At 34.9% G+C, this 14,501-nt stretch overlaps 1 protein-coding gene across 1 annotated transcript; it reads right to left on the bottom strand.

Moving 5' to 3' along the window:
* Window positions 1–13,889: 13,889 nt before the first annotated feature.
* On the bottom strand, window positions 13,890–14,501 carry LOC131170388 (uncharacterized). Its single transcript, XM_058129437.1, has one exon. It carries the CDS (start codon window positions 14,499–14,501, stop codon window positions 13,890–13,892), a length of 612 nt encoding a protein of 203 aa, XP_057985420.1.

A 14,501-nucleotide genomic window follows, 5' to 3' on the forward strand; every position in this document is an offset into this window, starting at 1 on the left:
ATTGCATGCGGCAACTGCTGCTTGGATTACAAAATATCTTGAAGGCTTTATTAAGCAATTCTGGTGGACCCTCCCATGAGGTGTAAGAATTAAAATGATGAATATGAGATATAAGCTGCAATGAAGATGAATTTATTAATTATTTAGTTAAATTTTTATATTTAAATTTATATATTTTTTATATTTTTTAATTAATTATATATATTTTTTAATATAAATATTTAATTTAATAATTATTAAATTTATTTTTATTTAAATTTAAATTTATATTAAATATATTCATCATTTAAATTGTGTTTTAGTTAAATTAAAATTAATTTAAAACTTATCCATTTAATTTTATACTAAAAGAAAAACTTTTTATTTAAAATATTAAAAAAATATCCATTAAATTTGATTAAAAATAAATTAAAATAATAAAAAAGTATTTAGTTTAACTATTTACTTTTTAATTTTTGACTTTAATATATTTTTAAATTTATAAATTAATTTAAAAATAAATAAATAATTAATTATTTAATAAAATCATTTGAAATTAATTTTTAAATAGTTTAAGTAATTGACTAAAAAGTGTTTTAAAGTAACAAAAAAAATATATATCATCACTTAATGGTTATTAAAATAGAATAATATTGATATTTTAAAAAATTATTAAAATAATATTTTTTTTCTTATTAAAAATATAATTTTAAAAAAAATAAATTATGTAACACCCCTGATTTTTTATATATTATTATTGGGCTTCGTGTAGGTATCCTCAATTCGCGGAAATTCGACAGTTGTCCGGATCTGTGAATTTCCTACTGCATGCACCAGCTACCGGAAAAGTCTCCGAATTGGATTGAGGTTTTGGCTACCCCACCATTGTCAGGCATCCCGAGCGCGTTCCCGAAGTCGGAATCGGCAAAGGTAAACCCGAACCTTGCTTTTTCGTAATTTTTTAGTGCTTAAATAGGATTAAAAATCCATAAAATATTCGTGGTAGCTTAGAAAATTACGATTCTTTTTGCAATAGCTTAGTAATATTTCTAAGGACCGCGGGGCAGATTTTTATAATTTTTAGAGCTTATTTGAGCAGTTTTTGCAAAAATGATCAATTATAAGGACTAAATTGAAATTTTACATATTGTGATGAATGATTGATTTGATGGGCCCAGGAGGGGCTGTGTGATGTGATTGAGTTGTGGATATATGGATTGTGGATATAGAAGTGTGTTTTGAGCCCTTTGCAGTTGGGTAGGTCCTAGGTATAAGGGAGACTCACGATTTTCGCACGACTTAGGACGTATTGAGTCTTTTCTTGATTTGTATTGAGTCATTTGTATTAAATAATTGTAATATAATTGTCGGTGAGCGATGACCTTCTTCCTCCGCCCAGCCGCCACAGTGATTGCCGTCAAGTTTGTGAGTAAAATATTAATTTTAATTGTAATTTCGATATTATTATATGTTCAGCATGCCCATGCATCACTTATATGTATATATTTATGTAGTTAAACTCTAGGCACGATTTATGATGCATTGATAACTGTTAAAGTGCCATGATGTTGTTGTGGTAATTTGGAGCAGTGTGCGTGCGTTGGCGTGCGTGTGATGTGGTGTGGACTATGGATAGGACGGGTAGTCACGGCTTGAGTTCTTCATTGACCCGATCCTTCGAGGGGTAGTCACGCTTGAGTTCTTCACGGACCCTCGATTTGGTTATTAAGTGGAAGTCCGAGCCGAGTTCTTCACGCACGAGTTGGATTTAAGAGAGTCAGATAGGGATCGGCTCCATATGTTATGATTGATGCTACAGGTGCGTGAGTGCTCCAAATTACCTTTTGATGTTATGATGTGAAAATGATGTTGATGTTGCATTTCACTACATGGTGCATTAGTTCTAGATAGTTATAGAGATTATGGTTAAAATTGATATTTTACTCTCTGAGTCGAACGCTCACTCCTGTTCAAAAATTTTTACAGGCCACAGGAGGATATTTTATTCTGGGTTAACCTGCTTTTCTACTTCGCAGGTTGTTTATCAATATTTGTGTAATTTTATTTACTCCTAAAATTTCCGCATGTGTTAGAAGTATTTATTGATTATGGTCTGTAATATTATTATCATGTTGGACCTGTAAACGTATAATGATATGCATGTTTGATGGATTGGATGAGGGAGCTGAGCTCCCATTTATTATTATGAGGATATGAGTATGTGGAGGGTGAGCTGAGCTCCCCAATTGAGTATTTATTGTGTTTACAGGTCGGGTGAGTCGAAAACTCCCCGTTGGAAAGTCCATTTTATGGTCGGACTGTCCGCTTGTTTTCTTGATCTGGGCCCAAATGGGCCTTAGAGTTGGGTTAATGAGCAGTTAGGCTTACTACGGGCCTCGGGGCTTTAGGGTCGCCTGTGTCCTAGTGCGGTCCGCCCATAGGTTGGGTCGTGACAAATGTGGTATCAGAGCTTAGGCTCCAGATTCATAGGGAAAAATTATCTAAGTGTTGGGAAGAGTCTACTAGGAGTCACATGCAGAGTATAGGATTCTGTTTCGTCTTTTCCTGTAATTCTTTGTTTCTAGATTCTACGTTATACCTCGGGAAATATAAGATTACCTCAGTTAGTGTCTTGATTTTCGTGGAGTACACAGAAATGTGAAATAGAGTTAGTAGACATGTGAGGTCCATCATGAGGATACGTACTCAAGAAATGCTATGTTTCGTCTCAGATGGGTTTAAATGGTGTGCCCATTTCGCAAGGCACGAGTACATAAACGTGAGTCTTGAAAGTACAGATTGCCCTAGATAAGGATGAGGATACCATTGCTGGCAGTCATCAGTGGATGACCCCGTCAGAATAAGTTTATGATAATAGAAGATTCAAGAGAGATAAGAGATTAAGAGACCTAGTCTTCCAGGACGTATCGTAGTAACTATACAATGTTCTCGATGTCTGCTCTGTAAGTCGCAGACACGATCTGACATGAGATTATTGTGTAGAGTCGCGTACTTCCTGTAGTGCTTATGATGAGGATTTTGCAGGCGTCTGCTTTGGTACAGAATACTGCAATGCAGTTTTATATCCGCAGAGGAGTTGTGAACTCTGGTTAAGAGCCTAGAGCTAGAATATCGAAGGTCACGGTTGGGTGGTAACTAGAGTCGTGACTCGCCACCCTAGCATGAGCTAGAGTTACAGTAAGAGTTGCCATCAGACCAGAGGTTTCGGACTAGTTGCAAAGTAAAGGTGACACCTATAGAGTGAGACCATCTAGTCTTTGGTATGGAATTTTGGATGATTTTTGTAGTATGACAAACATTTTGCTTAGAGCTTAGTGAGAATAGTATATCTTGTGTGTATTAGTATGGAATAAAGTACAACCCTACTACCTAGGGAATGTCGAAACTATGAATTGATGATTTACTGAGCTATGATATAATAAATGAGACATTAATTTGACATGGTTTTGGGCAAGGTGGTAAATGTAGTACCTTTGTTGCAGCAAGTTATGGTATAGTCCTATCTTTTCAGAAGGGATCGAAAGTTATTACTAATAATGGTGACCAATAAAATAGTGCCCCAAATAGGACTGTAGAGTGTGGTAGAGAGTAGTTGGCTCGGGTATCTTGCAAAGGATACAAGTTTCATTATAGGAATCATATATAATCAGATCACGATGGATGTAAATCCTTTAAATTGGATGACGCGTTTGGGTGCCCGGAATCTTAAGTTTTGGGAAATTGAGTAAAAATGGAAAATAATAATAATATCAAAAAAATAAAATTACTACAGAATCGCTCGAGGTAGTAAAGGTATTATGTAAGCTAAAGGATAAGAATAGAAATCATACGATAAAAGTATGATCAGAACTTCATGAGTTCCTTTTTGAATTCATATTATTCAAAACAATAGTATAATCTAATTATAATAGTGTTAAGAGTAATAAATTAGCAAAGATAAATTATAGAAGGCCAATGGATAGAGAAAGTACAGAATGAAAGTTTGGACAAGTGATTGCAGATACAATATAATCTAAATGCTAGTGGAAGTACTAGCTAGAGTGGTCAAAGGACCAAATCTGAGTAGCACAGATATGTGATAACGCTGTAGAGACTCTAAAAGATATAGTTAGCAGTACAAATTGTCATGTTAGGAAGAAGAATGGAACCAGGAATAGAATAGTTAAGTTCTATTTTGGGTAAGACAAAAGAAATAAATGAAAGGACAATCTGAATGGCGCATAATAGAAGGAACAAAGTTAAGATATAGGGTAGGCTAAGTGTTATTCTTGACAAGGTGAATGACAAGGATGGAGAACCCAAAATGGGACCATATTAGCAAGAATAGTGATGGAGGTATGGAATACAATAATAATGAGTAAATGCTAGAAGGTATGCGATGGTATTGTGGACTACCTAATTAGGTAGAGAAAACGAAGTTAGTAAGTAGTAAGTTGATTAAAGGTCAATCTAAGGGATCAAATAGGTATGATGATAGGAAAAGAATGATAGATAATGATACATATGCTTAGTTTAGACTTTTGAGATAGTGATAAGGTAGTTAGAGGTTCGTTATGAATCTCAGGCAAACATTGTTAGTGTGATCAACAGAATCACTTTGTAGTGAAGCAATAACGACAGGATAATAGTAGGGGTAGAACGAAAAGTGACAAGTCTGGGTGGTTATAAATCACTAGAAAGTTTAAGGATCAAATTAATGACCATAGATAAGGGTGGAATTAGTGTTGAAAGAATCTATTAGTGAGAGAAATCTTTCAGGATTCAACAAGGGTTAAGGGCACAATATAAACGATGATGGATATGAATCATAGGTCGAGTATAAGTAAAGTTAATAAATTATAAAATATTATGTCAGGAAGGACGATGGTACAGTAAAGGGTTCATGCAGATGATACCTTATAGGTAGAGCACAATTGTGCTAGGAGATGATGAAATTTGAAGAGAAAGACTAAGAAACATAGGTTAAACGTTATTATATGGACAATCGGGCGTAGTTGAATATAAGAGGATATTTTCTTTCTTTTCAAGTTTAGCTTGTGCTTTTGGTTCTAGAAGGTTATATAAGGAACAGAAACTGAGTCAAGGAGACCTAGTTATTGAGAGTTTAGTAGGCACAAATTCATACATAATTTCCTGATATGAGAATGACAGTAAGTGCATACCTAGTATTAAGTATGAAAGGACGAACAGAGTAATGACAGGAGTTAAATTGAGTTAGCTACTAAGGCTTGCAACTGTTTTAAACTATGAGCTGGAGGAAGTACTATTTATGGTTGAGATTCAATAGCTGAAATTGTTGCTGATGGGTAATTTGAGGTTGAAGTTTAGAAAGCTATGGGCAGTATATATGATTATATTAAGGAGAATGAACACGTGAAGTATCTTGTTTGGAATTAAGGCATGACACATATTTCCTACAGCCGTGTTAGTTCAGATGGAACTTATAGTTTATGGGGCTCATATTCATCCAGGATAAGCAATTTCCTACTAAGGCTGGTAGGGAATGATAATGTTCTGATAGTTAAGTTGGAAAAAAGGTGATACAAGAAAAATTTTCTATGGGTAATTATAAGTGTTACATAAGGTGAAGAATGTGCTGGTAGGAGTAAATCATAGGGTTAGAATTCTTGAAGTAATGAAACTAGTAATCAAGATAAGACTAAGAAATAAAAAGAAAGTTAAAGTTGATGATGGGATAGACATCTTTGAAGGAAAAGGTGTAAGGATGAGATATGACTAAAATTAAGGAATAAGTACAGCAGGTTGAAAAGATACCAACAATACCAAAAATAGGAAAAGGGAAGTGGATAAGATGCAAAGGACAGGAAGAGAGCTCGATAGAGTCAGTTATAATGATGAGGATAAGGAGTGTCTAACCACTGCCCCTGTGTTGGCACTACCTGTGAGTGGTGAAGGATACACCGTGTATTGTGACGCCTCCAGAGTTGGCCTTGGGTGTGTTTTGATGCAGAATAGAAAGGTAGTGGCTTATGCTTTAAGGCAGCTGAAGAGGCATGAGCAGAACTACCCCACCCATGATTTGGAAATGGCGGCTGTAGTCTTTGCACTGAAAATCTGGAGACACTATCTGTATGGTGAAGTGTGCGAGATATACACCGATCATAAGAGTTTAAAGTACATCTTCCAACAGAGGAATTTAAACTTGAGACAGAGGAGATGGATGGAGCTTCTGAAAGACTATGATTGCACCATCCAGTACCACCACAGGAAGGCCAATGTAGTAGCAGATGCTTTGCGAGAAAATCTTCTCGCGGTTGGCGCACATTTCACAGAGAGAAGAGACGTTGATTCAGAGGTACATGAGTTGATGGATCAAGGTTTAATCCTAGATCTTTCGGATGAGGGGTATTGTTGGCTCACTTTTCGTGAGGCCGACTTGAGGGACAGAGTTAGAGTTTCCCAAACACGAGACCAACAATTGATGAAGATTATAGAAAGAGTACAAAGAAGGTGAAGGTGGTGAGTTCGGATTTGCCAATGATGGCGCCCTAGTGCAAGGTTCTAGGATATGTGTGTCCGATGTGGACAACCTCGGGAATGAAATCATGCGAGAGGCACACTACACATCGGGATGGTGTCCACCTGTGTTCTACCAAGATGTACCATGATGTGAAAGATAGCTATGGGTGGAATGGCAAGAAGAGAGACATAGCAGACTTTGTGTCCAAGTGCTTGACTTGTCAGAAGGTGAAGATTGAACACTAGAGACCGTCGTGAAGCTGCAAGAGCTCCCTATCCCGAGAATGGAAGTGGGAAATGATCACTATGGATTTTGTGACTGGTTGCCTCGTACCACGTGAGGATATGATTCGATATGGGTAATTGTAGACACTTGACCAAATCAGCTCACTTCTTACTCAGAAGACTACATACTGCGGGCACAAGATGCCCGCTCTACATTCGAGAAATAGTCGATTGCATGGAGTTCCTGCCCATAATATCCGATGAGGGCCCCGATTCACTTCTGTTTTGGAGAAAGTTGCAGGAGGCACTTGGCACACGATTGAACTTTAGTACGGCTTTCCACCCTCGCATGCACGGACAATTGAAAAGACAATCCAAACATCGAAGACATGCTTCGCATGAGTGTTTTGGATTTTGGAGGTCAATGGGATGATCACTAGCTTTGGTGGAGTTTGCCTACAACAACGATTATCACTCCAAAGATAGGAATGGCACCCTATGAGGCAATATATGGAAGAAAGTGTAGGTCTCCTCTGTGTTGGACGGAAATGGGGGAAGCGAAGGTGCATGATGTAGATCTAGTGCAGAACACTTCAGAGATAGTTCCTTTAATCGAGGAACGATCAAAACTTTCGAGGCGTAAGAGTTATGCGCACTGACGGAGGGATGTGGAGTTTGCAAAGGCGACTATGTATTCCTGAAGGTTTCTCCAATGAAGGGAGTCGTGAGATTTGGAAAGAAGGGCAAGTTGGCAGCTCGGTATATTGGACCTTTTGAGGTTACTGATAGAGTTGGAGCAGTTGCCTACCGGTTGGAGCTACCACCCAACCTTTCTCACGTTCATCCCATGTTTCACATCTCCATGCTCAGGAAATACATTCCCGATCCTTCTCATGTACTACAGTCGGATGTAATAGAACTAAAGGAGAACTTGACATTTGAGGAGCAACCTGTAGCCATAGTGGACTACCAAGTGAGACAGCTAAAATCAAAACAGATCCCTATGGTTAAGGTTTTGTGGAGGAGTCAGTCAGTGGAAGAATGCACCTGGAAGTTAGAACGGGACATGCGTAGCAAGTACCCTTATCTGTTCAATGTATAATCATGTGCTTTATTCTGCCTTGTGTAAAATTCGAGGACGAATTTTCTGTAAGGGGGGAAGAATGTAACACCCCTGATTTTTTATATATTATTATTGGGCTTCGTGTAGGTATCCTCAATTCGCGGAAATTCGACAGTTGTCCGGATCTGTGAATTTCCTACGCATGCACCATACCTGGGAAAAGTCTCCGAATTGGATTGAGGTTTTGGCTACCCCACCATTGTCAGGCATCCCGAGCGCGTTCCCGAAGTCGGAATCGGCAAAGGTAAACCCGAACCTTGCTTTTTCGTAATTTTTTAGTGCTTAAATAGGATTAAAAATCCATAAAATATTCGTGGTAGCTTAGAAAATTACGATTCTTTTTGCAATAGCTTAGTAATATTTCTAAGGACCGCGGGGCAGATTTTTATAATTTTTAGAGCTTATTTGAGCAGTTTTTGCAAAAATGATCAATTATAAGGACTAAATTGAAATTTTACATATTGTGATGAATGATTGATTTGATGGGCCCAGGAGGGGCTGTGTGATGTGATTGAGTTGTGGATATATGGATTGTGGATATAGAAGTGTGTTTTGAGCCCTTTTGCAGGTTGGGTAGGTCCTAGGTATAAGGGAGACTCCGCCGGATTTTCGGCACGACTTAGGACGTATTGAGTCTTTTCTTGATTTGTATTGAGTCATTTGTATTAAATAATTGTAATATAATTGTCAGGTGAGCCGGGACAGCCTTCTTCCTCCGCCCAGCCGCCACAGTGATTGCCGTCAAGTTTGTGAGTAAAATATTAATTTTAATTGTAATTTCGATATTATTATATGTTCAGCATGCCCATGCATCACTTATATGTATATATTTATGTAGTTAAACTCTAGGCACGATTTATGATGCATTGATAATCATAAAGTGCCATGATGTTGTTGTGGTAATTTGGAGCGGCAGCGTGCGTTGGCGTGCGTGTGATGTGGTGTGGACTATGGATAGGACGGGTAGTCACGCTTGAGTTCTTCATGGACCCGATCCTTCGAGGGGTAGTCACGGCTTGAGTTCTTCGGGACCTCGATTTGGTTATTAAGTGGAAGTCCGAAATGAGTTCTTGGCACCAAAGTTGGATTTAAGAGAGTCAGATAGGGGATCAGCTCCCATATGTTATGATTGATGCTACAGGGTGCGTGAGTGCTCCAAATTACCTTTTTGATGTTATGATGTGAAAATGATGTTGATGTTGCATTTCACTCTACAGGGTGCATTAGTTCTAGATAGTTATAGAGATTATGGTTAAAATTGATATTTTACTCTCTGAGTCGAACGCTCACTCCTGTTCAAAAATTTTTACAGGCCACAGGAGGATATTTTATTCTGGGTTAACCTGCTTTTCTACTTCGCAGGTTGTTTATCAATATTTGTGTAATTTTATTTACTCCTAAAATTTCCGCATGTGTTAGAAGTATTTATTGATTATGGTCTGTAATATTATTATCATGTTGGACCTGTAAACGTATAATGATATGCATGTTTGATGGATTGGATGAGGGAGCTGAGCTCCCATTTATTATTATGAGGATATGAGTATGTGGAGGGTGAGCTGAGCTCCCCAATTGAGTATTTATTGTGTTTACAGGTCGGGTGAGTCGAAAACTCCCCGTTGGAAAGTCCATTTTATGGTCGGACTCTGTCCGTTTGTTTTCTTGATACTGGGCCCAAATGGGCCTTAGAGTTGGGTTAATGAACAGTTAGGCTTACTACGGGCCTCGGGGGCTTTAGGCTGGCCCAGGTCCTAGTGCCGGTCCGGCCCATAGGTTGGGTCGTGACAAATTATAAATAAAAAAATATATTAAAATAATTTTTTAACTTATATACTAAATAAAATATTAATCTATTTTTTATTTTCTCAAACCAAACACTTTGTTAACTTAAAATTAAAGCCAAAACTTTAATTGAAATTGTAGAATTACTTTAGAATGTGTTCGGGCCACTTTTGTTCCTATTTTTATTTTTTTCTAAATAAAAAACTTGTTTATTTGTTTTTTTTTTAATTTTTTTTATTTGTTTTTCAACGTGGCAACTAAAATGAGAAACAAGCAAATCTGATTTTTGTTTAATTTCTTTTATTCCATGAGAAACAAGCATAAGCTTAAAAGATGACAAATTATCTATTATAATCAAGAAATAATATCAATCAGATGGAATTTAAATTTTTTTAATTTTATATTTTATTTTCAATATTTTCTTATAAATCATGTGATAATGTTATATTGTCGATTAATGAATACAAGTCTTGACATTTGGGTTATGAGTCAAATTTGATGGCTTTGTTGTTTGGATTAGGCTTAGGAAAGTGTTCGGTTCAGTTGTTTAATATAGTTAATAGTTGATTGATATTTAAACGGTTGAATTAATGTATTTAATAAATTTTTAAAAATATAATTAATAATTAATAAATACTGATAAGGTGTTCATCAATTATAATTTTAATTAGCTCTAAAATATGAGCTATTTCATAACTACTGTATATTTTTTAAACTTTTGACAATAATAACTTGACTTTATAATAACTCTATTTTATCTATTGATTTTTACACTGTTTTAGATACTCAATATAAAACCAAACTTTTCAATGTCTTTAATGCAGTAGGAGAGAATCATAATTTCATATATTATTTAATAATTATTTAAACAAGTGGTTTTATCAAAATTTTAAGTTATGTCCCTAAACATTATATATGTGCAAATTTATTTTTGATAAAAAAAAAATTAAAGAATGGAGAAATTAAAGAGCATCAAATTCACCGATCACAACTATTTTTATTTATATGATATTACACTATTGCTCCTATTTTTATATACTATTATATTAATTTAAATTATTTAATTTTTATTTTTTTTATTTTAATAATATAATAAATTAATAATTATATATTATTTTTAATACAAATAAATTTTATAATATATATATATTCTTATTAATAATTTTATTTATAATAATAATTAAATATATATTTATTAAATATTTAATACAAATTAATTAGCTTTCATTATAATTAATTATCAGCTGCTAATTGTATTCAACAATAACTTAACAGGCGTAGTTTTGAATATGGATTTTTGAAAGCTTCACCGACCATGTAAGTCCCATGTTTCAGGCCCATAGTAGTAGCTTCTCACCCATCATTGCTCTTCTCTGTAAGCTCAGATCCTACTTTTACTAATACAAATTTTCAGTATCTAAAATGATTTATGTCTAATTTTTACGGATATACTTTTTATTACTAGCCCGTATTATCATAATACAATTTTGTTCTTTAAAATTTCCACATTCCCTCTTTTCAAGGAACTCAAAATCCCAGTATTTATTAACTTTTCTGTTATGCTATGAACATAGATTAAATCATTATAAATTATATGATTAAAAAATATATATATCTAAAAATATATCTATATTCATAAATTTTTATGAATAATCAAGAATGAAAGTAAAAGAATAGGTTTACAATTCTCAATATCCACAATATTTAAATTCTATCTGATGTTAAATGGGGTTATCAATATATATATATATATAGGACTGAGAGTTGAGACCTCTTCCTTAGTGGGCTTATGAACAGTCTGACTCATTACAGACTTATCTAATCACATGACTCAATCCATTTAAATATTATCAATTACTAAACTTATTATTTGATATAATTATTTAATATATCAATAAGTCTAACAATTGATTATTGCTAATCCACATCCATATACAAATAAAATCAAACAATCTCCCACTTGGATAGCAGCAATCAAATTATTAAACTAAAATAACAAATTAATAAAATACAAACAATATCCAATAACAAGTAAGCAGTTTAGCCTATAAAATCCAGTTAATGAAATGACAAACAAAATAACATTGAATTCGATAGGAAAAACAATATTATATATGTGCCAACAGAATCTCAAAAAACAAAAACTGAATTTAAATGGAATATGTGATAAGATATATCCAAAAATAATGGTCTAAGCATTTCATACAAATGCTAACCCAAATGTAACGTAAAACAGACTCCCACTAAACCAAAACATTATCAAAAGTTTTCACTACACTCATATGTGCAACATGCTTCTGAAAAAATACTAATGAGCAAAGCTTTGGTTAACAGATCCGCAATCATTCAGTCTGTAGTAATATGTTCAATTCGAGTATGTGATTCATGAATCTTCTCTTGAACAAATAGGAATTTGACATCAAAATGTTTAGTTCGACTAGAATTCCTGTAATTTTGAGAGAAGCAAACAGCAGGAGTATTGTCGCAATAAATGGTCAAGGGTCTTGAGATGCTCTCAACAACAAGCATACTAGAAATCAATTTCTTTAATCAAATAGCTTGACAAGTGGCCTCATAACAAGCAACATAATGTGCTTCCATAGTAGAGGTAGCAGTAAGTGTTTATTTGGCACTCTTCCAAGAAACAGCTCCTCTAGACATCATGAAGATATAACCAGAAGTAGATTTTCTATCATCTACACAGCCTGCAAAGTCAGAATCAGAGTACCCAATGATTTTTAGATTGCTAGATCTTTTGTAAGTCAATATATAATTCTTAGTACCCTGCAAATATCTCATAACTTTCTTTGCAGCTTTCCAGTGGCTCCATCTAGAATTACTCAAGTATCTACCAATGACACTAATAGCAAATGCTATATTAGGACGAATGCATACTTGAGCATACATCAAGCTCCCAACTGCAGAACTATATGGAATCTTTTCCATTTCAGTCCTTTCCTTGTCATCCTGAGGACACTGAGCTTTAGAGAGTTCCTCACCTGAAAGAACAGGTGCAATAGAAGATGAGCAAGTGTGCATATTAAATCTCTTAAGAACTCTATCAATATAAGTTCATTGAGACAAACCCAATATGCCTCAAGACCTATCACGGTGAATCTGAATATCCAAAACATATGTGGGCTCACCAAGATCTTTCATGTCAAAACGACCAGAAAGCATGTATTTTGTCTCATTCAAGAGATTGATGTTATTATTGGCAAGAAGAATGTCACCAACATACAACACTAGAATAATGAAATGACTCCCACTCACTTTCCGAAAGATGCACTGATCTAAAGCATTCTCCTCAAAACCAAGAGAAGTCAAAACTTGATCAAACTTCATATACCATTGTCTAGAAGCCTGTTTCAACTCGTAAATGGATCTTTTCAACTTGCACACTAAGTGTTCTTTATCAACTTCTATGAAACCACTTGGTTGAACCATATACACATCTTCATATAAGTTTCCATTTAAGAAAATTGTTTTAACATCCATCTAGTGGAGTTCTAAGTCATAATGAGCAACTAAAGCCATAGCCACATGAAAGGCATCTTTAGTGGACATTAGGGAAAAAATTTCTATATAATCTATTCCTTCCCTCTGATTATAACCTTTTACTACTAGTCTGGCCTTAAACCTTTCTATTTCTCTCTCTAGAAATGTGACCCAAACGTCTATGCCATAACATTGAAGAGTTCTCTTTAACTCTTTGACATTTGTGCCCAATAACAGCATTGATAGGAACATCAACAGATTGAAAAGGAACTGAATTTAAATCCAACATGTATAAACCATTGCATAAAATAGCAGAACCAACGATATCAGATTTAAAATAAATAACAATTTTTTCTTATTGCTCTGAAGAAACACGTAACCACACCTATCTAAAATAGGTGTTGGAATTAAATTTCTCCTTGAAGAAGAAACATAAACAGTATCATTTAATTTCAACACATGTCCAAAAGATAAATTCAAAGAAACAGTCCCTATGAGTTCTACTATTGCAACTCCATTTACTCCTAAAATAGTCTTCTCCTTTTCACTTGGCTTTCTTATTTTTTTTTTTTTTTGAACCCCTTCCTTCTCATGCTTCTTCTTAAGCTTGAAACATTCCTCTAACTTATGGCCAAGCTTCTTGCAATAGTTGCACTTGCCTTTGAAAGGCTTATTATTAACTGTTAAATTATGATCATGCTTACCATCAATCTTGTTCTCAAATTTAGGTTTAGGCTTCTTGTCCTTCTGAAATTTCTCATTAGTCTTGCTACTGTACCCTTTAAAAAACATAATTAACAGAAGGAGTATTCCCTTTCCTCATAGATTCATCTTCTTGGCACACAATGACTATCAACTGATCAACTGTCCACTCTCCTTGTTGGAAGTTGTATGAAGTCTTGAGAATTTTGAGTTGGGGTGGAAGAGATTCAAGAATGAACCAGACCAGAAAACTTTCTCTTAAATCAAGATCAAAATACTTGAGCTTGTTGAAATAACTTATAAGTGTCATGATCTGTTTTCGTACACCACTGACACCATCATATTGGCTGTGCTCTAGCAAATAAAGATAATGACTCTTTTGAGCCTTAACAAACTTTTTAAACTTTTCAGCAACAGTCTGTAGAAATTCCTTTGCACTCTCCTTATCAGGAATACCTTGTCTTATGGACTTATCTATATTATACTTTATCACCATTAAGCAAACCCTATTAGAATTTTGCCACTTCTCATGATAAGTCTTTTCAATAACAGTGGATTCATTAGTAAGTTCAGCAGGTGCATCAACCCTTAAGGCTAAATCCAGTTGGGCTATTGGTAGGTACATGCTCAGAGACTCTTTCCAATCATCAAAATTGGAGCCATTCAGAGTTTTCACATCAGATAATTGCAT

This window comes from Hevea brasiliensis, chromosome 11 (assembly GCF_030052815.1).
Source record: "Hevea brasiliensis isolate MT/VB/25A 57/8 chromosome 11, ASM3005281v1, whole genome shotgun sequence".
Lineage (NCBI taxonomy): Eukaryota > Viridiplantae > Streptophyta > Magnoliopsida > Malpighiales > Euphorbiaceae > Hevea > Hevea brasiliensis.

What these genes read in the sequence shown, in the direction of transcription:
- LOC131170388 (XM_058129437.1), bottom strand. Translation starts at nt 14,501, where the DNA reads ATGCAATTATCTGATGTGAAAACTCTGAATGGCTCCAATTTTGATGAT.